We start from the raw sequence: 27272 nt of genomic DNA, 5'->3' as shown, positions 1-27272 counted from the left end.
TTCAAACTCAACATAAAACTCAATAAGCTTTAAGGTTTTTAATTTCCCTGGGATGCTCTGGGTTGGGACTTCTTTGTCCATTATTTGTTGGGTCCGGAGGTGGAGAGTCAGGCTTACGCCTAACTTTTCTTCTTTTGCGTTCTCTTGAAGTTTGTTCCTCTTTCTTGCTTACAGAGATATCCTTCCTAGGAGGGAGTCAGTTTGATTTTTGCTATAATTATTGTTTCATTGTTGTTTCTCTTACCAAGAAGATAGTATCTCTTCTTGGTAATTGTTCAGCTTTCATCTGCCTTGCTATTCGAGCTAGTATGTTTAAGTAGATTATTTGTGCTAGGTCTAGGTCTCATCCTGTCGATGTTCAACTCTCCATCTGAAGTTGGGGTCTTGGGTGGTGCACTATGTATAAGTGCTCCAACTTTTTCTTCATGCCTTGGGGAAAGTAATCCTATCTACAAGAAAGCCTGTGACCGTTTTGTCCCCCACACTGGGCTGTACTCGGTCCCCACTATGTGGCTTCCCCATGCTCCCAGTACGTTAGACGTTCCTATTCCCCAGGCCCTTCTTTGATTGTCCAGAGTTTCCTACAACAAAGGAGTGAAATAATTTTTCCTCTTCCATATTGATGAGACTTTTCTCAATGTCATAGTAATCATTGTAAGCAGATTGGAAATTGATAATTTCCTCATTTGTTCCACTTTAAATGGTCTCGGTAGGATTTGAGGTCTCTCCAATTTCCACAGAACCTAATAACGCAGTGCGTCTGAAAGATCCGCTTTTGTCAGAATCGGCAAAACGGTCCATTGGTTCACCTATCTGTAGCGACATCTTTCTGCCATTTGATGCTATTTAAATCGGTGTTCTCTTTATTGCGATTCCTAGTATTTACGGAGTTCGACCCTGGACTTACTTCCTTCATATAATATTTACTCTCTTTTGGGTTTCCTATACTTACCTATAGTTTCCTATACTTTCAATAAAAGGGGTTTTAAACATCACAAGAAGTGACTCATAACTTTTCTGACCGTTCTTAAATGTTTTTTGGAAAGTGTAGTGAAAAAGAAATTTTTACGACAATCACACGGAAAGACACGAATACCTTCTACGGCTGCCCGCAGCGTACCACCTTGATGTGTAAATCTGTCGAATTGTAACCAAAATGTAATTTTTGATTCTGTCAGTTCTTCCCCCGATATTCTTTTTCACGTCTTACAATATCTCGAAATTTAAATAATACCTAAGTTTATTTCTTATATCACATCCTTATTGTCACTTGCGGTATTTGATGAGATTCTAGACAATGTGCACCAAAAAACAGAAGTGAAGGAAAATGTCAGGTCTAAAAATACAAAAATTACACAATTAACATATCAAGTTCAAAACTTTATTTTTGTTTCATTTAGTTATTTTATTCACTTCGTTTTTATTTTTATTGAGTTATTTTGAAAATAATTGCTCTAGTATGAATTTAATGAAAACTTCATATCTTTTCAGAAAATTTGACAATCATCGAAGACGATTTCTACCAAGAAACTGCACACATTCCCAAAGAACACCTAATTCAAAAACGAGAGATACCGCTCAACCCATGGTCACAAGATATTGAAGGAACGTGCGATGTAGTAGAAGAAAAATATTGGAAAAAACCCGAGTATACTCGGAAAACTCGAAATGCGGAATGGACTTCCAAATTCAGGATGAGTAACGAATCCTTCGTGAAGGTCCTGGTGGTGGCAGATGAAAGTATGGTCAAGTATCATCTAAATGACGATGAATTGACGCATTACATTCTGATTTTGATGTCTCATGTATGTACTCTAGTTTTCTAATACGTAAAAGAGTAATGGCTGATTCCCACACCAAACTTTTTTTTCACTTTAATAATACCTACTTAAGGATAAAAAATTGATAAAATGGGTCATTCATTAATAGTGGTTGAAGAAAAAATTGCGCATGCGCCGTAGACGTGAACGTAAGGGGTTTTTATTGAAGATTTTCTCAGTTTTGCCTTGGAATGAATTATTTAAAAAAAATTAAATGTCGAACGTTGGGAGTCGAAAGAGGAAATATAAAAAATATATTTTCGGCGTATCTTTTCAATTCACAATTCATGTCAGATTGTCAATATTAACAGCGTTATATTACGAATAACATTGACCACACTCCCGATGAATGCATGAGAATATGAGCATCCTTTTACTTTGAAGATTCGCTAAATAAAAGAGTATTCAGCCATATAACTATTATTAAAGTGAAAGAAGAAGTGAAAGTGGTGTGTGAATCAGCCATACGTCATAAAACTTGAACTTATTAAAAAAAATGTACTTGTCAATTTATATATTGTCATCTTCTGGTGATGTCGAGTTTAGAAATAGACTGATCCACTCGAACTCTGTTCCTCAATTTATACGTATGGATGCCTTCACCTGGGTTGCTTCCATTACCTGTGTTGTCCCGATTACCTGTATTGATCGGATTACCTATGTTATCCTGCATTCCTTTGTCATTATACCTGAATTATATGCTTAGTTTTGCTTTTGGGGTTGTGCGCTCTGTTTTATTTTTCGGAGTGATACGATTGATCTCCATCTTGCTCACAATCTTTGCGCGTCATCCCTCTTGGTCATAATTCTCGGTCGGTTTTCAATATCGATAGCCCGTCTGACTGTTCGAGAGTAGACGTTTTCATTGTTTGTTAGTGTTTTTGTGTTCTCGAAAATAATGTTGTTTCATGTCGCCAAAACGTGTTGAAAGAGAGAAGACGTGGCTTTTCCCTTCACTTATAATTTGTGTTCATCATTGCGTATGTTGATTCGTCTGTTGGTCTGACCTATGTAAGTCTTGTCACAGTCTTAACATGGTACGTCGTTAACTCCTTGGGACTCCAGTGGTATATGATTCTTTTTTTTGAGAACAAAACACCAGCACTACAGAAAAATCCTTAAGGCGCTCTAAGAGCGATGCCTGTGAGATTGAATCCATTTGGAAAAACATTTTCAGAAACTTTATTTCACACACACGCAGTTCTCCAAATGAAAGAGTTCTTGAACAGTAAAGTTCGAGGTGTACTGCATGGACCTTATTGTACGTTCTGGTACGAATTATGTTGCTATGTTGTGTTTGTAGAGAATTCTGTTGATGTTGTCTGTGGTTTCTTCAATATATGGTAGTATGGTTGTTATGACTGGTGTGTAAAAGTTAATACTTCAATCGAAAAACTTGAAAAAATTTCAATCCTCCCCAAAATGCGAAATTATTAAAACAAAATTTTCAGCCATATTACATATCATCTGATTTTTTTAACCCGTTAATTATATTTCCAGAGTAAATTAAATTATTTCTCTTTGTTGTTGGACAGGTGTCATTTTTATTCAAAGATGAAACTATAGGAAATGCAATCTCAGTATCTGTGGTCCAAATCATGGTACTGAGAAATGTTAATTTTTCCAATACGTACTCCTCAGGTAATAAAAAACCTATTTTACTATTCAGCTTTCACAGAAATCATTTGGTTTTAGGTATGTTACTGAAGTTTTGCAATTGGACGAAACAAAACATTCGAGATAAATCCCATAATGTTGCTGTTTTATTGACAAGGTACAGTATTAGTGTTTTTTTTTTGCAAAATGTAGATCTCGTTTCTGACTGATATATGAAGTATCAATGAAAGTTATTCTTATTTTTACGACTTTATTTTTCAATTGTGAATATAATAATTAGTGAACATATAATTTACAGTGCGGACGTAAAAAGTTTCTCCTTCCCCTCCCAACTCTTTGAACGGGACAAAGTACCAAGGTCAGACAACGTTTGTGATACTTTATTTGATAGGTCTTTGAATTTTCTGTCCAATAGTGTTTTACTTTAAGAAATCGAATTAGCGTTCCCAAGTATCTAGCTGTTTTATATTGGTTTTAGATCTGTAAAGGATAAGTATAATTTGAAGAAAAATATATTCAAATCTCAATCCAGTTTATTCGAATAATATCATTCATTCTCTTTCTGATATATGAAGTTTACAAAGGACCCCGCACAAATCTAACTCTCTGAATATAGGCGTTTGGATTCTATAGGGGGTCAAAGTTTGATATTTTGACAATTTTTAAAAAAATCCTAATTTCATAATGGAATAGACCACAATATGTGCATATAAAAAAGTTTCAATGGCAAAAGTTTATAAAATCAAAACTGGCGGGTATATAGAGGGAAAATATTCGTTTTTCTGCAGATCCATGTGCAATTGATGTTAATTACAGTTCATGAGAGGACGATCATATTTGGCATTGGAACCAACTATCCAACTATAAATATTTGGGGCAATCAAAAATATATTTTCAATTTCGGAAAGATGTATCCCTTTGTATAGTCAGCTTCCACCAATATATTTAGCTAATTTTTTTAACTTATGTAGCTAATATAGGTACAGTGCATTTCATTTCCCCCCTCTTTATCTTTTGAACGGGCCAACTCAAAAAATTGAAATTTGGGATAATGAAATTAATGCATGAATACTTCATTTTGAAGTGAAATTGACAGATGAAACTTTCAAGATGGCCACTGGGCGCCATCTGGGAAAAAAATTAAATAGAAAGGGGGGTCTTGTGATACATCTTTTTGAAGCTCCTGACAAATGTTTCACAACCCTAGCATCTTCAAATACTACAAAATGGCGGAACTTTCAATAATATCCTGAATACATTGACATTTAACTACATAATGTGAGGTAATGAGTTTGAGGTCAGATCAAAAGATGCTCGAAATGGTTGCCTTGAACTTCTTGGCATATGAACAACCTATCCGATATTTCACGCCGAACATTTTCGAACACAGTAACGTCAATATTTCTACAAATATTTATTATTCTCTGCCGTATATCCAATATTGAGGCATGTTCAGTTTCGTACACCTTTTGCTTCAAATAGCCCCATAAAAAAAGTCCAAAGGTGTGAAATCTGGCGAGCGGGCTGGCCATTCTGTAGGACCTCGACGGCCAACCCAACGACCAGGAAAAGTAGTATCCAAATAGTTTCTCACTTGTCTGGAGTAATGTGGTGGTGCTTCATCTTGTTGGAATACAATATCCATATATAATTCATAAGGATTCGCTTCAAAGATTTCAGTGATGAGAGGTCCAACAGTAGTTTCCAACACATTCAAATACAGTTCCCCTGTTAAATTTTGATCAATAAATAATAGAGGTCCTTCAATATGATTTTCCAATATTCCTGCACAAACGTTATTTTTTTCTGGATATTGGGTATGTGTGTCCCGGAAAACGTGAGGTTTGGTGTCACTCCAATAACGGAAATTTTGTCTGTGAACATTGCCGTTTAAAAAAAATGTACATTCATCACTAAAACAAGTATTGTGGAGATAGGTAGGATGCCTGGCAATGGTTTCCGTCATGATTTCGCAGAATTCTGTTCTTTGATCAGGGTCATCTTCAGGTTTTTGGTGTACCATTTTAATTTTGTATAAATGATACCTATTACTCTTCAAAAGTCTCCACACAGTAGAAATATACACCTCACAAACATTCGCGACGGAATAAGTAGACTGTTCAGGATTTACTACCATCTCACCAATGATTTGCCCTTGCTGTTCTTCCGGAATGGACGGATGACCTGGGGGTTTTTTGTTATGCACACTACCGGTAGTTGTGAATTTGGATACAAGTTTCCTCAAATATTTTCTACAGATAGGACGACTCGGAATCCTTTCGGTCTCTTGAAAGTTACGCGTCGTACCGTAAATAAAAATCGCTTCAATTTTTTCTTCCAATGGACGAGATTTGACCATTTCAGAGATTGTTGACGTGGTACCTTTCTACTAGTAAAACCGAAAACTAAATGAGGATACTCTAACTGAACAATGATGTTCATTGTCGTACTGACATTTTTTGACGTTTTTATAACCAAAAAATAACTCAACAAACCTTATCAGGTTGTTGGAATTGCCATATGGCAGATAAAAAGGAGTATTTCTAAAAATATCGAAATTAATGTGTTTGTCTTCAGGAAATTATTGAATGTTCCGCCATTTTGTAGTAGGTGAAGATATTGACTTCATACTCTAGGGTTGGTGAAGTATTCGTCAGGAGCTTCAAAATGATGTGTCACAAGACCCCCATTTCCATTTAATTTTTTTTCCAGATGGCGCCCAGTCGCCATCTTCAAAGATTCATCTGTCAATTTCACTTCAGAATAAAGTATTCATGCATTAAATTCATTATACCAAATTTAAATGTTTTGAGTTGACCCGTTCAAAAAATAAAAGGGGGGGGGGCATTGAAGAAATGCACTGGATATACAAATGTGTCAATGGGGGTGGGCTCGCCATCACGTTTGTCGCTTGCTGTAGGTACGGGAACCGATGGTTAATCATTCTCAGAGATAAACATCAATCCGAAAAATAGTGTCAAACATATACTACAGAGTGTGATCTCTTCGGACGGGCCATCTCGTATAATTGAGGATGAAACTTCCTCACAGATAAGTCAATTACCCTCTAGTCAATCTCCACTTATAATATGAATTTGGGTGTATGTCAAAGTGAATTTCAACGTTTTGGTCTTTTCCAGGTTGAAATTTTAAAAATCAGAATATGTTTTGACTTCCAACTTCTCCATGTTGTTTCAGGGATACTATCTGCCGAAATGAGTCAGTCCCACCACAGCGGTGTACGACTTTAGGTGTAGCTGAAGTCGGTTCGATGTGCCAATCGGGATGTGCCATTGTTAGAGATAAAGGACTTGCTTCTTCTTATACGATAGCCCACGAAATAGGCCACATTTTGAGGTAGCGGATTTTTTTCTAGGTTTGCTAAAAAATTAAAGCTTTCCTCTCATTTACTTGTGATGCACTGTTTGGAACCTTTCATGTAGTAATGAATATTACTGGAGTTTTTTCCCAACACCAAAGTGAACATCTTCTTGGTGATCGAAACACGTGTCGAAGTGTTAAAATAACGGTTTGGTGTTGGCAAAAAACTCCAGTAATATTCTTTTCTCTTATTACTTCTATTTCCTCGAATAATAAAAAAAAATGTGAATCCTACTGTTTTGGCAACAAATTTCTGCATTTATAGACACTTTTCTTCCTTTTTCAGCATGCCCCACGATGAAGATGGAAAATGCCAGCAACTGAACAAAGACATAAGTATTAGTAATATTATGAGTAAGGTGATTGAAAAAGACACAAAACCGTTCACATGGTCACCATGTTCCAGATATTTTATTACAGAATTTTTAGAGTAAGTATATATTCAACTACTTCATTCACAGCTCATACTCTATTTCAATTTATCATGATTTTATAGGTAGCTATGTATGCACCCATAATTTAATTTACAAGTTATAATTTATATCTTATTTTATTTCATGTTAGTCTGATGATTTACATCTTGCCAATTTGTTAGAATATATATATATATATATATATATATATATATATATATATATGTTAACTCGAAGATTCGCTCCGTGTTCTGTGTATTTTCTCCCCATAAGGATTATTTTCACAACGTTTCGGCAAAGTCTCATTTGCCATCTTCTGGTGATGTCTGGTTTTTTCAACTAGAAGAAGGAGAAAATACACAGAACACGGAGCGAAACCCGAGAAAACAGCTCATCATATATATATATATATATATATATATATATATATATATATATATATATATATATATATATATATATATATATATATATATATATTTTCTTTTCTTGGGCTGTGTCCCTCTGTTGGTTGAGTAGAATAGCTTTGAGCTAGACTTCGCCAACAGTCTATGAATGACCCAAGTATGTACTGTTCTAGAATGACAATAAAAGGCGTTTATTATTATGATTATTATCAAAAACAAATAAACTTACATTTTCATTCGAAGTCTGACATAATGACAAATATATATTCTATTTTGTGAGAATTCCACTAAAATATTTTTTATCAGGCATGCCTGATAGATGTAGACACACCTCCACGAATACTAATTATTTGTAACCTTTTCTAAGAATAGGAACTCTTTGGCAGCTTTGGGCTGTATCTAATTACTTTAGTAGTTCAATTTCCAAATATAAATTATTGGAAGCATTGTTTTAATTGATTCTTCATCAACTGAGTTCATCGACATTTATCTCAAATATTATATAACAGATCAAGCATAAATATATCAAAAAACTGATGGATGTAGCCGTTACTACATGGTAGGAAATCGCCATGAAGAAAAAAGAATTGAAACTTTCTACGTTTTTTACCACTTTTATTCGTAACTTACGTTACCACATTGTCCCACATAAACACTATTACACTCCGGACACTTAAGCTTATAATCTTCAGATTTCTCCAACTAGTCCACTTTATCCTTAGTATTGAAAGGAAATGAGACCTGACACATGGTCTGAATGCCACTTCCACATTGTTTTTCCTGAAGAAACCCTCAATTATCTCTGTTTGAGTTACCATTTCTTGATTTCTGATTGTTTGATCTGGGGGTATATTAATCTGTAAGTGAATCTACAGCTTTGTTTTCTGACTAACTTCTGGATTGTATCTGCGTTAACCCTTTACTGCGCAACAACTTCTTTTCTTTTGAAAAAAAAGTATTCCATGTACTTTTTTCTCCGAAATGCGGGAAAAATATTCAAAAAAATCCAGTTAGAAGTTTTTTTTGACTTTTTGTCCATTTTTTTGAGTTTTTGTCCATTTTTTTCATGTTTCAAATATGCTACATTTCACATTCTACAAATTTTGGCAGTGATGCATATGTGCTACATTTCACTTTTATTTTAAAAAATATAAAAGTCAAAATCATATTCATTATGAACTATAAAGTTATTCTTTACATATTAACTCTATGAAAAAACAATAAACACACTGAAAATGAAATTTGATTCAACTGTCAACGGGACATACTTATAGTTATAAAATGTGGTTAAAAGAAATTCATACTGTATTTATTAAAATTATGAAATACTTAATATTAATTGTTATGAAAATTTTTAAAACAGTTTTTTTTCTTGTTGAAACATAATGAGGCACTGCACTTTTCACATTTAACAAAAGTGAAGCCTTTACATTTCGGGTACTTGCAGCGTTGCCTAGTTTCCATATATAAAGGCCAATGAGAGAACTCATCCTTCCTGACGTCTGCTGGAGGTAGTGATGTTGATGGTTTTCTCTTTACTTTTGAAAGTTCTTTTTCGACTTCTGATCTTCTGCCCCTATGATTGAAGGCCCCCATTAAACAAAGGGATGTTCCTAATTCCGTTCGAAAATCCGCCAGGCACATTGTGGTCTTTCCCAATGAAATAGCTTGCCTTTTGTAAAGAAGCCAAGCATTATATCTAAAAGGTGGTAAAATAGACGAAAATACCACTTCTTTGAACGAATTTTAATTTTGTATCTACCAATAAGAGAGTCCAGAAGGTCTACTCCCCCCATATGTTTGTTATATTGGCTTACTACATTGGGACAATCGACATAGACATATTGACGTCTCTTTCGGTCATATCTTTTCACAGATGAAACAGGTAAGGCTCCACAATAACTGGATAGCAGGTGAACAGTTTTGTTATCCTTCCAAACAACAAAAGAAATGGGTGTATTATCGAACTTGGTGACATATTCATAGACCGTTCCCCTCGGAGCATTTTGTAATTCTTCTTTAGCGGGAAAAGGACAGTTCGGGATACGGTTTATTCTTACTGTTCCTAATGAGTGAATTCCACGAGATGACAACTGAGACAAAAGAGGCATTGTCGTGTAGTAATTGTCGAAATAGACTCTATAATTTTTGAATTGTGGAATGTGTCTTAGCAATCTTACTACCACATTTGCACTTGATCCCAGATCTTCTTCATTTTCTAAACGATTATTTTCATCATTTTCCTGTCCTGTGAATATTTCAAAATTATACGAAAAACCAGAGACTCCTGATAAAACAAAAAGATTGTAGCCCCATTTATGGGGTTTTCCTGGCATGTACTGTTTCATGAAATTCCTTGCCTTTGTGGAGCACAGTTGCTCATCTATGGACAGGCATGGTTCGTAAGGAATTGTTTTGAAATTTTTCAACAAATGATCAATTATTGGCCGAATTTTGTGAAGTCTATCATGTCCTTGATTTTCACGGGGAAGCATAGTAGAATTATCATTGAAGTGTAAATGTTGTCTAATTTTCTCAAACTGTTTTTGGGGCATTGTTTTTTTAATCGTTTTGTTTCCTAGTTGTGTAGACCAATAATCCCTCTCATTTGGGAGATGTATAACTGACATCAGCACACAAACTCCAACATATCTTTTTATGTCTGTTTCCGTAAAAACTTTGGGTGCATCAGGAAATAATTGGGTAGAGTAAAGATTAGTTTGTTCAGCAATCATTCTAACCAAAAAGTTATCAAAGAAGTATGTAAAAAAGTCGTAGGGTGTATGAAGTTCAAATATTTTATTTGGAAGGGTGTCATTGCCAGAAAATGTTATATCTTCTTCCAAAATATTCAAGTTTGTTTTCGACCATTCCAGTTTGTTTAATTTCTGTTTTATTTCTTTCAGATTTTTCTTTTTGTTATTTTTATTATTATTATTTGTGCTATTCTGATTTATTTTCAGGCGTTTTTTCTTGGGTTCTACTTCATCTTTGTGATTTGATTCTGAATTCTTTTTATTTTCGTTATGCCCATTTGATAGACCTTCAGTTTCCTTATTCATATTTGTATCGTCTAAAAATACTATCGGCATACTCTCTATGTCGAATGGTTCTTCATCATCATCTTTATCACTTTGAATTATATCATCATTTTCAAATGGAATCTGGTCGCTATCATCTAATATATTCTCGTCTTCGGAATCGAAGTCACCACTTACTTCTGACCAATTATCTGCGATATACTCAACTTCGCTTCTTGATAGGGGCGCAGTTTTAGGCTTTTTTCGTATTCCTTCCATTTCTGAAATATATATATATATATATATATATATATATATATATATATATATATATATATATATATATATATATATATATATAATTACGAATTTTAATGAAACTGTGAGATGTTGCATATCTACAACAATAGGAAAAAGGAGTCTTTCTTGACAAATAATCATAGTATCCTAATTCTACAAGTAATATGGAAATCTACAAACCTTCGGGAAGAGGCTAATATTTTTCTTGGATCCTTCACTATGATTTTTCTTCCATAAAACACACCACGAAAATGGGCAACTTAGCATGTGTCCATCTTGGCAGTTGGCGGTACAATAACGAAGGCGTCATACATTTTCTAGTGACATCTGTGAGTTGGAAACTGAACATACAAGGATATAGATCCTAACGATCACGATGCCATATTCTGAGACATGACTTATAGATTTCTGTAATTACATATTTCCTTTGAACTCCATGTAGCATATTTGCTACATTGCGCAGTGAAGGGTTAAAACCATTATTATGGCGTATATGTGTAATTATTTTAATTTCCCTGTGGAAAAAAGTATATACCTACGTGAAATTTCACGACCCGAAGATGTGGGAAAAAATGAACATCGTAAATATATAAAGAGTACAGATAACAGGATCAAGCATAGCGGAACATATTTTAAAATTAACTGGGATTACATAATAAAACGGAGCGAAACAAAAATTTTCACCAAGGAACGTCACAAAAAATGAGAAGGCTGAAAGAATCTGCATATATTATTTTAGTCGGTAACAAAACAAGGGTATTTCAACCAACTCTGCGAAAATGGATCGTACCTGGTTACCATCTAAGGCGAGATGTTGAAATGTATATAATCCTGAGCTGAATTTTTGGAAAACATCCTGAATGTGAATTCTTATACTCTCGAATATGACATCTGAACGTTTCATTCTTTTGACGTATATCAAAGAAAATATACTGTTTTCTATTGAGACATTTTTCACAAGTGGATTTATTGGGCTTAAAACCCGAAAAGGATAATTTTACGAAACGTTAATCATCTAAAGAAGTCTAAGTATAAAATTTCATTTTTCCATTGTTTATTCAGTTTGTAGGCAAAATTTCTGAATATAAGTTACTTGATTGATTGTCTTCTTCAGTTGTTTATATCGAACAGTAACATTTGGGGGTAAACTTTTCACTTTGCCCTTTAGACGATTCTCTAATCATTTAGTTTGTTTATTTTTCAGATCGAGGAAGTTTATAAGCTCAAAAAACACTAAAAAACATTATCTCCTTCACAAAAATTATGTCTGGAGTATTTCATCTGAACTGCCTGAAAAGTATCTGTTTCTGTTTAAAGTATATTTTTCCGTTAATTCCTTTCATTTACTCTAGAGGTTGTCTATATAAATATGAGAAGACTTTATATGCTCTCCTTTTTATTTTGATGTAATCGAAAAAACGCGGTTGTCCTTTCTGGCAAATATGTAACGGTAGATTTCGTATCATTTTGTATCGTTGCGGAACCTAAAATAAAAAAGCTCCATTCATTCACGTTTCGCGACGGACATTGACATAAAACAAAAGAGGAACTGCACCGGTCGCAGCCACCTGTTTGTACGACGACAAAGGCATTTTCATTGAAATCCCTAGAAGGAAGTTTAGTGCCGACCCAGATTTTTTCGCAATTTCTACAATAATTGCGGTCAAAACTGTCAATTAAATGCGATTATAAAAAATGATGCAGAATTGGACTAGCCTACAAGTTACGACAAACCCATTAAAAATACCAGTTTTTTCCTACGTGGTATCTTTGGGTTATATTTTTTAAATAGAAATATTTATCGTCGATTTCTTGTAATGTTATAAATTATGCAAGAAATGAACCGATATATCTAATAAATGATTGTGAAACGAATATAAATTTGGTTTATGTGAACAGTATTCGTTAGAAAAATCAATTGACAATGATTAATTAATAATCAGTCCTAATGATGAGATTTGTAACATGAAATAACGAATCTAATCTAAAGTACCCTTCCGTCAAATCATTAACAGGGTGTTTTCTTACTACGGTTCGAAACTTCAGAGGGTGATTCGTTAGGTCGTATGTGGAGTTGCTTTGTTTCTGAGATACAGAGCGTTGAAGTTTAAAACAACGGTATTTATAAAATATCATTAGTATCCTTACACCGATTTGGTTGAAATTATTAGGTTCAGTGGAGTCTCAGTGGGCACCACAGACAACAAAATTGTGAAAAAAAGTACGCCACCGACTTTTAGTTTTATGTTTTCAGATTATTCAGCTGAAAATACAACTTTTTCATCGCTGATGTTTTCTTCATATCTTCTTCATATTCCTTTTGGAAAAAAATGAAGCCATTTTGCATATCACGAACACCTAATTTAGAGGCCAAATGACAGTGATAGTGTTGTCATATAAGTGAAAGTCAGAGTTGTCAATTAGCAGTGATTCCATCATGAATAATTTTACTAACGCTGAAATGGCTGACATGCACTTTATTTGTGGATTAGCAGATTGAAATGCGGAAGAAGCAGGGAGAATTTACCAGGACATATATATCAACACAGCAATTCCATGTGATGAAACATTTAGAACGCTATATGCTAGATTATGAGAAACTGGGAGTTTTAATAAAAATGCAGGTGGTGCAAGATCAGAAACTGCAATAATGCCTGAACTAGAAGAAGCTATACTTGATGGGATAAAAGATCCTTCAAATCCCAGAAAGATTGCACTGCAGCTGGAAGTCAGCCCAAAAACCGTATGAACAGTTCTAAAAAGAAACCTCGTATATCCATATCACATGCAGCTCTACTGCCTCGGCATTTCCACCCAATATTATTGTTTTACAGGTGGTTGATTCAAAAGATGGCACAAAAGATGGCACACAATAATGATTTTTTACCAAATATTCAATTTACGGACGAAGCAAGTTTGTCACGAAATGCTATTATAAACTTTCACAATATCCATTTATGGGCCAACGAAAATCACCACGTTATTAGATAGTCATTTTCAGCAACAATTTTCGCTAAACGTTTGGATAGGAATGATTGGTTACTACCTAATTGATCCATTTTTTTCTACCAGCAAGATTAACATGTGAATCCTACAAATTTTTGCGAGATCATTTACCCATTTTGTTAGAAGTGCCGATACTCGTAAGAATCAACATATGGTTTAAACACGACGGGGCTACAGCTCATTTTAGTATTCTTGCTCGTCAGCATCTCGACATCACCTACTCTAATCGCTGGATTGGACCTCAAAATTGGCCAGCTCACTTTCCTGATATGAACCCTCTAGATTTTCATTCATGGGATCATCTAAAGGCTATTGTTTATAAAAAGTCTGTACTAGGTGTGCATTACTTGACAATTGCAATGTCATAAGGAATACTACAGGTATTTTTGAACGTGTCAGACAATCAATGACAAATTGATTGCAGTCACGTATTTTATCAGAAGGTGGACATTTTGCTCATTTACACTTCAAGGTCGAAATTATTTATTATTTACTTTTGGTTTTTATTTTATGTTGTCCATGGATAGAAGTGATTTTTTTCCTCAAATAACTGTAGCAAAGTAGGGATATTTATGATATTTCATATATTAGGTTTTTTTTTAAACTTCAACGCCCTGTATCTCAGAAACGAAGCAACTCCTGACATATGTTTATAGGAACTTATTTTTTTAAAACGATCTAACGAATCACCCTCTGAAGTTTCGTACCGTAGTTTGCAAACACCCTGTATAAGATAGAAAAGCAATAAACTACTCAGAAAATAATTGCTTATAGTTCATTTACAAACATTCATCTCTAGTAACATTGAAAAATGTCCCCATAATAACGGCAGTTCTATCTCACTTCCTCACATAACCTTTAGCTTTGGTACATTATGACTGTTTCATGACTTATTACAATTTTTTCTTAATGTATAAAGTTTTATATTATTTTTCAGTTCCAACCGAGCTAGCTGCCTCCAAAAACCACCGACTAATAATTACATAACCTATACGTATACCGAAATATTACCAGGGGATAAATTTGATTTGAATGCTCAGTGTGAGTTGGAGTTCGGGCCTGGACGTAAAGTTTGCCTCGCGGGAGTAAGTATTAAATATTTTAAAAATTGAAAGTTTCCGAATACTCCTTCGCTGAAAAAAAATAACAAGTTTTTCAATTTCAGAAACCCTGCGAGCATCTGTATTGTTCTACTGATAACTCGGAATATCCATGTATTTCAACTTTTTCTCCATGGGCGGATGGTACCAAATGTGGAGAGGGAAGGTAAAACAACACATAGTTTTAACGTTGAATGTTCGAATGTCCATTGTCTCAAATGATATAAAAATGAAAGGATGAGAATAAAAACCAAAAGATAATCTGGAAATTAAAACAATTTCTTATCAGTTGAAATTGAAATGAGAACTGATATATCAGAGGGGCCAACCTGCGGCTCGCGAGCCACATGCACCTCTTTGAAGAATTATTTGTGACTCTCGATAAATGTACCCGAGTTACCTTTTCATTTTTGTGCTATTATCTTTCGAAAAATTATTATCGTTTCGTATGTGTTTCAAAATGTCTTTTAAATTACTGACAAGAAATATGAAAGACTAAGTGCAATGTTGCAAAATTAACACCTGCTTTAGAAACCAAGTGACAGTGATAGTGTTGTCATATAAATGAAAGTCAGAGTTGTCAATTAGCAGTGATTCCATCATGAATAATTTTACTAGCAAATTAAAATGCGGAAGAAGCAGGGAGAATTTACCAGGACAGATATCTTAACACCGTAATTCCATGTGATGAAACTGATATATTATATCAGAGGGGCCAACCTGCGGCTCGCGAGCCACATGCAGCTCTTTGAAGAATTATTTGTGGCTCTCGATAAATGTAGCCGAGTTACCTTTTCATTTTTGTGCTATTATCTTTCGAAAAATTATTATCGTTTCGTATGTGTTTCAAAATGTCTTTTAAATTACTGACAAGAAATATGAAAGACTAAGTGCAATGTTGCAAAATTAACACCTGCTTTAGAAACCAAGTGACAGTGATAGTGTTGTCATATAAATGAAAGTCAGAGTTGTCAATCAGCAGTGATTCCATCATGAATAATTTTACTAGCAAATTAAAATGCGGAAGAAGCAGGGAGAATTTACCAGGACAGATATCTTAACACCGTAATTCCATGTGATGAAACTGATATATTATATCAGAGGGGCCAACCTGCGGCTCGCGAGCCACATGCAGCTCTTTGAAGAATTATTTGTGGCTCTCGATAAATGTACCCGAGTTACCTTTTCATTTTTGTGCTATTATCTTTCGAAAAATTATTATCGTTTCGTATGTGTTTCAAAATGTCTTTTAAATTACTGACAAGAAATATGAAAGACTAAGTGCAATGTTGCAAAATTAACACCTGCTTTAGAAACCAAGTGACAGTGATAGTGTTGTCATGTAAATGAAAGTCAGAGTTGTCAATCAGCAGTGATTCCATCATGAATAATTTTACTAGCAAATTAAAATGCGGAAGAAGCAGGGAGAATTTACCAGGACAGATATCTTAACACCGTAATTCCATGTGATGAAACTGATATATTATATCAGAGGGGCCAACCTGCGGATCGCGAGCCACATGCAGCTCTTTGAAGAATTATTTGTGGCTCTCGATAAATGTACCCGAGTTACCTTTTCATTTTTGTGCTATTATATTTCGAAAAATTATTATCGTTTCGTATGTGTTTCAAAATGTCTTTAAAATTACTGACAACAAATATGAAAGACTAAGTGCAATGTTGCAAAATCGAACAATGACGAGTGGTTACAAGACTTATGTCCGTATTCGCCGTTTTCTCTGTAAAGCGAAGCGCTTAAAACTCAAACCAAGCTTAAATGTTTGCTGTATGCACCACAGAACTATAAACGTAGCTTAGCCAAGCGCCAAAATAACTTGGTAACGTTGTTTTCGGGCGGGATAATTACTGTAAAATTACGTAATTCTCAAATTACGAGAACCGAGTTAGGTGAATTTAATAAAAGTTGCGGTTTCGATGGTTTACTTTGACCTTGTTGTCAAAAAGTATCAGAGTCAGACAAAAAAACATACTTACCAATGAATTTTCATTTCTATTACAGCGAAATGAATGAAAAAGAAAGCCAAACTTTACCTCAACGGATAATTAATTTTTACAATTCAATCATAGCCCCCTGTGTTGCAAAATAAGATCTTACTGACCACGTATAGAGAGAGACTACCTGCATCTCGGCCGATGGCCAGCTCTGATGAACCAATATAATACTATAAATCCACTTATAAATTTTCTATTTTACGTGTGGTCAGTTATATCTTATGTTATTGAATTAAAAAAAACAAATGAATGTTTTTTTTTTTCGAATTATAAAGCATCTTCTCTGAGCTCTAATATAGTGTTGTCAGCTTGGTCAGTCCGAATCTTCTATAGAAGGCCATATCATCCATCTCCCCGAAATAGTTGGGCCTGCTAAAAATTCTCCATGAATATCCAAAATCAATAATGTGTGAGATGCTATTATCGGCTTCCAGCATGATTTCATCTTCTAGTTCCCATCATTCTGCAACAACTAATTTTAATTTCACGAGTCTGTTTACTGAAACATTTCAGCTCTCACATTATTTCCAAAACTAAAGAATAAAAAGTGAGGTTCTGATGGCCGCTTACATATAAGCGAACTTAAAGGCGTTTGTGGATCCGGTGCATACAAAACTGAAGCGTTAATCGAGCTTACCCCTTAAGCTTCGCTTACTGGTATACGGCGAATACGGGCATTAATGTTTTTGACTGATGTCAAGGAACATTTGCAAACACTGAATTCATAATTACAGGGGAAAAATAAAATAATATATGTATGTATGCATGTAATATATGTATGTATGTAATATACGTGTATAAACAAACAACTTTTTTAAAAAGACATTGAAAATGGAACATTTTGTCATTTATCTCGAATTAAAAAAAATTGTTTTAATATTAAACAAGAAAAACTCAACGAGTATATAAAAAACTAGAAGAAATATTGACGGAATTCCAAAATAGATTTCAAGACTTGAAATATTTTAAATCATCTAATTCAAGGTGAGTTTTCCATTTCCAATATAATTATAACCCAAACAGCATCTGGAGAATTAGAATTAATAGAGTTGTAAGAAAATCAAGCTCTACGAATAAAATATGATTCGATGCCAATTACTGAATTTTGAAAATTTTTACCAGAATCGAAGTGTCCTGAATTAAAACAGGCTGCTTGTCAAATTATTTCAATAGTCGGAACAAAATAAATATTCATTTAAACGATTTTTTAGAGTATGCTTCAATGGAGAATGCACATTTGAACAAGAATACAAACCTATTGATGGAGGATGGGGTCCTTGGCAAGAGTAAGTATAATACTATAAATTGATGAAGTTTTGAACTAATTTAATTTCGATTTCAAGATTTGGCCCTTGCAGTAGAACGTGTGGTGGAGGTATCAAGAAGTCTCATCGGTATTGCACTTCCCCTAAACCAGTCAATGGAGGTTCCTATTGCATTGGTGAAAACGAACGATACGAATCTTGCAATTCTATGGACTGCGATGCAAATAGCTTGGAATTTAGGTAACTTCATATTTTCAAATCACTTGCCAGAATACACCCAGTCATATTTTACTTATATATAAAATTCCATAGTTATTTGAGATTCCCTTCAATTCGTTGGTAATTTTTTTCTTCAAGTTGAAGTCTACATTTACTGAAACAATTCAAATGTTTCATAACCCGTGGCTAAACTTGGAATATTTCTCCTTCAATTGAACACATTTATCAACACGCTCTTATTAGCTTCACTTGCATATTTGTTTGTAACCGACTCCTTTGTACACGTATCAGGAATTGATACAATAATTGATACAATAATTTCATAAGTTTATCTCATTATCCGGATCAGGATAGCCAGAATTAAATAATTTCATAACCTAGTCTGTGTGAGAAAACCACACTGTCTGCGCATGCGTATATATTTTATATTAAAACAAATGGGCTTGAAATAGCAAGCCAAACTGAAAAGTGAAAAATAAATAACAGTTCAATAAACTTAAAAAAAAACACGCTTCAATAGCAACACAAACTAAAAAATAATTCGAAACTAATTTAAGATTGTGTTCAACATCGGTAATAAGTCCAATGGCTTGATGTAACTAATGACTTTAAATAAGTCTGAAATCAGAATAAATCTATTTACGAAAAAATTATTTTGTTAAAAAAAAGCATGGGGTGCTAAATATTCATTGTTATAAATACTTGGTTATTAGGAGCTATCTTTCTTACGACAATTTTTTTTTGTAAATAGATTTATTCTGATTTCAGACTTATTAAAAAATCATTAGTTAGATCAAAGCATAGAACTTATTATAGACGTTGAACGCAATCTTAAATTAGTTTCGAATTATTTTTCAGTTTGTGTTGCTATTAAAGCGTGTTTTTACACGCTTTATATTAGCTTCACCTGTATGTTTGTTTGTCAGTTTGCTTGTAATTCTCAAGCTCGGGATCTGTATTTGACAGAATTATCGACATTATTGCTTGATCTATTCGCGGGCAGATAGCGCTGTACGTAACCTCTTTGATATATCGACATTATTGCTTGATCTATTCGCGGGCAGATGGCGCTGTGCGTAACCGAAAAGATCAATGGTCATTTTTCTAAGCAATATACGGCTTATTGACCCCAAAGTTTAGATCAAATAAATATAGTTTAAAAAGACTAAAAAACACGCTTTTATAGCATACGAAACTAAAAAAGGAAAAATAAATACAGTTTAAAAAACTAAAAAATACGCTTTTAAAGAACATCGAACTAAAAAGTTAAAAAATACGTTTGTTTAAATAAGCTTAAAACAATAACGAACGAAAAATATGATTGTATTATTGTGAAAAAAGCGTGGGCGCTTTGTGCCATATTTTTTGTATATCAAGCGCCCGTCGCTTTTTCCACAATAATACTAGTATTTTTTATTCGTTATTGTTTTAAGCTTACTTTTTAGTTCGATGTTCTTTAAAATCGTGTTTTTTAGTTTTTTAAACTATATTTATATAGTTTATTGAACTATTATTTATTTTAGATATAACACTCGATGAGATAAAAAAAAATCTTATGTATGAAGTAAGCCATCTCTGGCAGAAACATTATTCAAAAAGAGAAAAAAAAATGTTTGGATAATTTAATATACTTCTAATGGAAATCTGAGACGCCATACTGAATCCAAAGTTGGAAGACTCTCATGTTTTAATGATTCTATTTTTTTTTCGACATCTGATGGCAAGTAAAAAGGTCCTAATTAAAATTCATGGATTAAGGTTTAACATTTTGGAGTTTTGTATAATTTTTCAATTTCGTGGTGTTTTCATGCAAGCAAACCTCTGGATTTCTTAGAATTTAATGAAAGTGCATATGGATTTTCACTTTCACCATTGCAATGGCCCTGGAAATATTCAAAACTAAATAAATAAAAAAGATTTAGTCATTGTATTTTTTGTGAAATTTTTCTACATAAGTTGTCATGGAATAAATAAATAGAAACATTGAGTATGGGTGTTTTTTGTGTTAGGAAATTTTCACGGTCTGAAATATCTGAAACTCAAATATTGAATGAAAGTCAATTTTGTGGAGTTTTTATCGACCTTCTTTGGGTATTTTCAACCTTCACGATCTGAAAATTATGAAAATTGTAACTTTATATGCGTGTGGTAAGGGCAAACTCTTCAGTTCATCCCGATAAGTTACTGCATAAATAACAGGTATTTTTCACAAAGAAAAGTGTTCTATTTATCAGTATCTTGTATATCACAATTTTTATATTTTTCAGATTGTGGAAGGTATATTCCAAAGTTCAGCATCTAATATCGATTTGAGAAAAGGACAAACAACTCCGAGCGTTTTTTGCAAATATTACAAAATGAATTGAATTATATAATGAACTTTTTAACAACGAAACAACAAAAAAATTCACAAACTCGATAAAAGTTTAGACTTATCTTCATTTTTTTCACTGAAACCCATCATATTGATAAAAAATATTTTAAAACATATGAACCTTACTTTCCAAAGTAATACTATCCAAAATGGTCATTTGATTCATAATATCGTTTCACCACTGATACCCCCGATGAACCGCTTTTGAACGTGACTATGATGAGACTTCTAATAAAAAAACGTGCATGAGTTTAAGAATGTGGTATTCGAAATATCATTAATTATTTTCCACGTCTCTTTGCAATTACCATTAACATCTTGCAGTTTGTTTTCGTAGTATTGATGTTTCGTTTTTCTTATCAAGTTATTTATTTCTATATTCTTTATATTTCACTTCAGCTTCAGGAGAGTATGCTTTCAATAGCCTTCTTTTCAGATAGTCCCTAGTTCTGATTGAATTTATAAGACCAGCAGAAATCCACGGTTTTATTTTACGATAAAGTTCACTATGTATTATAATAGTTTCAGTTGCTTGGCATATGTATCGTTTCAATTTGATAATGAAGGTATCGAAAGTTTCTTGCGTTTCATTACATGATAAGATATCATTTCAATGTTCGATTTGTAGTTGTGATTTCAACTTATTCAAATATCCAAATACCAATTTACAAAAAAATCCATACGCGTAGATTCGTCTTTTTCTTTGGTCCAAAACTATTCAACATGCTTCCAACAAACCTGAAGAATATCAATAATATTAATAAATTCAAAACTGTCGTAAAAAATATCTTATCGAAAATCCAGTAATAATTAATATTTTTTGAAGAAGAAATCAATACAGCTGTTAACACTGACTCAAAAAACCATTGCTTTTTTTCCCGACATCCCCTCTTTCTATGTTTTCTGTGTATGTATTCATCTATTTTCTACTAGTGTGTACTAGTCATTGAATGTCAAATTAATATTTATTCGTAAATTTTGTTCATGAATGAGTGAATAAGCACAATACAGGCATTTGTATGCCTAGGTGTCATTTACTCATTCAGAATGAATTATATAATATGAATTATTTTATATGTATAGTTGTACTTTAGAATTGAGTTGAATAAAGTTGAAAGTTGAAGAGTTTTGAAAGCTGAAAAAATGTGTTATATAAACGATAATGAGTTGTTCAGCAAGGCAAGCGAGTAAACAACTGTCATATGTGCGATAATTATAAAATGTAATCTAATATCAGGCTGAATGATTGTGTTGGTCACTATTAATTTTGAAAGTCAGATTTTTCAATATTACCATCTAATTTTGCGAATTCCTTGTGATCATCTCTTCGAAATTTGTACTACCCATAATTTTGATTTCTGAGTATATTCAAACGAACTAGAATGTACTGATTTCTCAATAATTTCAGATGAAACTGAGATTGGCCTATAATTGTCATTTGGTTTTTACCAACTTTGAATAACGGTTTAACTTTGGCTATCATTTTAACAGCACAATTTGTATAACTTCACAATTGGGTTTGTTTCCAAATAGGTTTATGGAAGGAAAAATTTCCTATGGAACTATCAATAATATTTTTCCCAGTCACACATGAAATGAAAACTGTGTTTTTTTCAGGGCAGTACAGTGCAGTGATTTTGATGGAATTACCAAAGATTTTCCCAACCTCAGCAATGGCGTTCAGTGGTATCCAGAATATAATTTAGGTCAGTATCCCAATATGTTATACCACTACTTTTTTTTCAAAAAGTCCTTGGATTAACCGAATTTCTTTTCAGAAAGACCTGAAGATTATTGCAGGTTATACTGTCTTCCAAACAATGTTAAACCCAGTTACCGGCTGAAGGATAAAGTACTCGACGGTACCAAGTGTGGTCCGTCGGGGTTTGGTATTTGCGTTAACGGTATTTGCAAGCCGGGTGGTTGTGACAATATACTCGATTCAACAGTGGTTTTAGGTAAGGATGCACCACCCAAAAACAGCACACAAATACTGGTGTTTCGACCACTGTCCTTACTTATAACCCATTGACAAAACTGACACGCAATATTTGATTCATACCTACTAAATTGTTTAAAGGAAACTATTAGAATAAAAAAATCAATCAGATATACAGAATACATATTTGAAAATCGTTATTGTTGGGAAGGTGGTTTTGTTCCATTGGTAATGGTCGTGGCTTCATTTATATTTGTCGAATTAAATGGCCACTTTTTACGAGTGTAATTTAGTGCAGATAGACAGACTTCATTGATGTTAATTCCTACTTTTTTTCATTGTAACTTCAATTCTCTCAGGTTTCCTTATAGTCGGGGTCTCTCAACTAAAGTCTTAATTGCCCCGCCCTTTTGTCTTCTCTAGTGGTTGGAGTTTTTATTCAGATACATGTCTCTATGGTTGACTTTCTGTGCATTCTGTAACCCAATATTCCATATCCATATTCTCGCCATCCAAAAAGGCGATTCTTCCTTGGGATTTCCATTCCATTATGAATTGGATTTTTGGTTTATGGCAGTTCAGATGTAAGATCTGATTAAAGATAGAGAATGCCAAAGCAACTCCCAAATGAGTAGTCACTGGAAAATCATTCCTGTTTCATGTAAAAAATATTACGGAAAGAGAAACACAATGTCAAATAAGTCGACCAACGAAAATCATCAGAGAAAGTACAATGTAGTACAATGCTTCCACCCAACGCTACATAAGGATATAAAAATTCAAAAACACAAAAACAATTTCAATGAAAAAGAAGGAGGAATTAACAGAAAAATCACAGAAGCAGTTCAGACTGCTTGTACGTGATATAGTAAAACATCCGAGTAAGAACGAATTTAGATTTTTCAATAACGTTAAGTTCAGGTAAAATTTTCAGTAAGAATCACATATAGGTAGAATTTCACACTTTGATATATGACATAATCAAGAGGCAGATAGTAATATAGCTGGGAAAGTTCCAGCGCAGAATCCCATGTATTTTCTTATGATACTTCATTCCGGGCCTTTTTGGACCTCAGGCCCAGTTCACACGGAAGGGACAAAGGTCAGCGCCTCGTCTCTGGCAGACGTCCCTTATGTGTGAACCGAGCCTCAGCCTTCAAACCCTTCTTTTTCCAATTTTTTAATATTCACCTGGAATTTATAATATTGCTAAACATATCACGTCCCATCTTGAGAATCCACTCAATAATGAATTTTTGTATTTTCTATATTTTTCAATATTCTGAGTCTTATGAGGTACGTATTTAAATATTCTAGGTGCCAGGTAATTGGCATTTCGCTGTCCGATCATTTTCTCTTAACGAGGTGAAAATAGGGCAAACTTTTTTCACGTATTGTGAACTTGTAATATAATTTTTACATTTTTAATGAATAAAATTTGGTTGTTTAGAAAGTTTTGTCCGTTTTAATATCGTGTGTTTTTGAAGCTCCAAATCTCAATAAATATTTATTTTACTGTGCCACGGCGTGTACCGATCGATAGAGAATTTTATACTCTTTACATTGATACTGTACTTGTTTTGCCAAATTTCAACTGTTTGCCTCTTTTCAGCTTATTACTTTATGATATTAAGCGGTATCAGGAAAATTTTTCGTTACGAATTCAACTTGAACCAAAGCTCTGCCGAAACAGCCCGAAAAGTAACCAGGCATTTGGCAATGATAGTGTTAATGAACGCACTGTTCGACGCAGTTTTTGATGGTTTAAAACGTATTGGAAAGATCAATAAGCTCGAAAAATGGGTTTCCCATGATTTGAACGATCGACAGAAATTATAACGTTTCGAGGTCTTCTTTGCTTTTTCGCAACCAAAAGAATGCTTTTTTGGATTAGATCGCCACGTGTGATGAAAAATGGATCCTTTACGACAACAGAAGACGTTCAGAACAGTGGTTGGACACCGATAAGCCACCCAGGCACTTTCCAAAGGCGAAAACCCACCAAAAAAATACCGCGGTTACTGTATAGTAGTCAGCGGCTGATGTGATTTACTACAACTTTCTGCAACCGGGCCAAACTATCACAGCAGAATCCTACTGTACCGAAAATTGCGTCAGCAGCGGCCGGCACTGGTCAACGGAATATGTCCGATACTGCTCCGCGACAACGCCCGTCCGAACGTTTCACAAATCAACGTCTGAAAATTAAACGAATTGATTGTCGAAGTTCTGACTCACCCACCATACTTTACAGATCTCTCGCCAACAAACTACCATATTTTCAAACACTTAGATAACTTTCTCAACGGTAAAACCTTCACCAATCAGTACCATGCAAAGGCAGCCTTTATCGACTTTATCGAATCCCGAGCACCTAATTTTTATGCTGACAGAATTATTCGACTCGTGTTACGTTGGCAAAGGTGCACTACTTCAAATGGCGCGTATTTCGAGTATATTGAATATGTATTCACTGAGATATTACAGTTTAAATTAGACCGTTAAACGGACAAAACTTTCGAAACAACCTATGATATTTTATAGAGAATAGTTGTCTGATATCCATAATTTGTGTTCCTTTATGTAAGAAATCACCACAATAATTACGTATCTTGCCAAATTTTTATTTTTTTATCCATTTTTGAGCTACATTCACACTTTCTAGAAAACAATCCCAAAATTCCGTATGAAAGTTGTGACTGTATTAACTGTCTGATGTCCTTTTTTAAACCTATCTGACATAAGTTTTTGTGTAATTAACAGTCAATGTATTTAATTGAAACCATTCTAAAATTTTAGGAAAATGATCACCCCAAAGTGATGTTTGAAACTAATACAGTTGGTGAATCCTCTCTCACCATTTCATGATGAAATAGAATCGCTTATTTCTTCAATATTAGGAAAATATCTGATATGTCTTATGAATTTTCTTTTCAATTAGAAAATGTTTCTGATTCACTCAGTGTAGAAATGTAGAAAAATTTTACATTTAAAGTGATGAGTGTATGTGAAAATCGGCAGATGTTAAACCATGACCACTGAGATCTCTTGAGACCGTATTACCACTATCAGGTTCAGTAAGTCTCTTCGTCTATCTCTTAGGCCTTCAAGTGATCCCCCCTGGAGTATTCGTTTTCCATTATAAGAGTCAATTGTGACCCATAATGATTCTTGCTAAAATTATTATGGGTCACATTTTTTTTTAATTATTCTTGCATTATGATTTTACTGATTCCACAAAAGATTTTAGCTTATAAGAATAGTATTGTCGTTTTATTCTTTGCTCTGTTGTGTCCCGTAGACCATACTTGATAACGTTCTAGTTTATTATTTCTTACCTCCGATAGTTTCTTGTTACGTTCCTTTTCAGAGTGTTCGTCACGATTAAAATTTCCTCTGTTTCATTTAATGGTATTACTGTTATGTTCAAAAGCTTTGCCCTCATCCCATTCATTTTTGTAACTCAACGTTATCATGAACTTTGTCGCAAAGTTGAAGTGTTTTTGCTATCTCGGTATATATTCCATTGTTAACTATCCAATATTGACAACCCAATACTTGTATCTAATGCTTTTTTTCTGGTCTTTCCAAATATAAGAACAGAATAAAGTTATTTCCCGATGGAACATATATGTTGATGTGTAAAAAATAATTCAAAATCAATACATAGGCAGTCACAGGAAAACCACGGAAAAATTGTTGAAATATTCATGTACTACATAGGTACTGAAGGGTGCACTTGATTTGTTGTAAGGACAAAAAACTTGGAGGCCAGACCTTATAAAAAATGATACTAGCCATACCTGAAAAATAATTACATTACAGTATGTTGCGAATAATTTAGATAATTCATCATTTCGAATGTATGTAATCGCAGTATAATGAAATACTGCACAATGATTTTACTAGTGGGAATAACATACAAAAGTATAGCACCAACTTTTCAAGCTGTGACCTAATTTAGAAAAAAAGTTTTGTATTATTTATGTTCTAAATGAAATCATACTTGAAGTTTATCTGATATTTATTGCTTTCAACACTATTTATTTTAGGCTGGCATAACCATCTACATCCAAAGGGGGTGTTCTTAAGTCATAATGGGTTTTCCTATCATAGTGTACCAGGCACAACTTTTTGAACCTTTCTTATTCCACATGTTAGTGAAAACCATCTCAATGGTTATAAATGATGAAATATACATTTTTTTGGCTTCATGCAAACGTTCTGAGCCCCTTTATTATTCATCCTTGATTTAGAATGTGAAAAAAGCTGAATATGAGCTGTTCAGGTTATGAAAATACAAATTTTACAATTCCGTTTATAAAGCTCTGCAATGGAGCAAACAGATAGACAATTTCGAGAAGCAGGATACTGATAAAACCAGTACTATTCAAAATA

At 33.7% G+C, this 27272-nt stretch overlaps 1 protein-coding gene across 7 annotated transcripts in view; it reads left to right on the top strand.

Annotated features, from left to right (window-relative positions):
- Positions 1-27272, top strand: part of AdamTS-A (ADAM metallopeptidase with thrombospondin type 1 motif A) — a 454792-nt gene that overhangs the window by 393021 nt on the left and 34499 nt on the right. For 5 of the 7 annotated variants that reach the window (XM_074170637.1, XM_074170638.1, XM_074170640.1 and 2 more), the window contains 10 exons: positions 1492-1805; positions 3356-3594; positions 6636-6794; positions 7105-7248; positions 14902-15049; positions 15130-15230; positions 18289-18363; positions 18421-18582; positions 22553-22641; positions 22714-22893. In XM_074170637.1, the coding sequence (XP_074026738.1) occupies positions 1492-1805; positions 3356-3594; positions 6636-6794; positions 7105-7248; positions 14902-15049; positions 15130-15230; positions 18289-18363; positions 18421-18582; positions 22553-22641; positions 22714-22893 (1611 nt within the window). The remainder of the gene's footprint in view (positions 1-1491; positions 1806-3355; positions 3595-6635; positions 6795-7104; positions 7249-14901; positions 15050-15129; positions 15231-18288; positions 18364-18420; positions 18583-22552; positions 22642-22713; positions 22894-27272) is intronic. The other 2 variants (XM_074170639.1, XM_074170641.1) reach the window with 2 other exon arrangements.

This window comes from Leptinotarsa decemlineata, unplaced genomic scaffold (genome assembly GCF_025532065.1).
Source record: "Leptinotarsa decemlineata unplaced genomic scaffold, Ldec_3_MD MMD2_P_RNA_scaffold_9, whole genome shotgun sequence".
NCBI classification, from domain to species: domain Eukaryota; kingdom Metazoa; phylum Arthropoda; class Insecta; order Coleoptera; family Chrysomelidae; genus Leptinotarsa; species Leptinotarsa decemlineata.
This window is presented reverse-complemented; position numbering and strand designations above follow the sequence as displayed.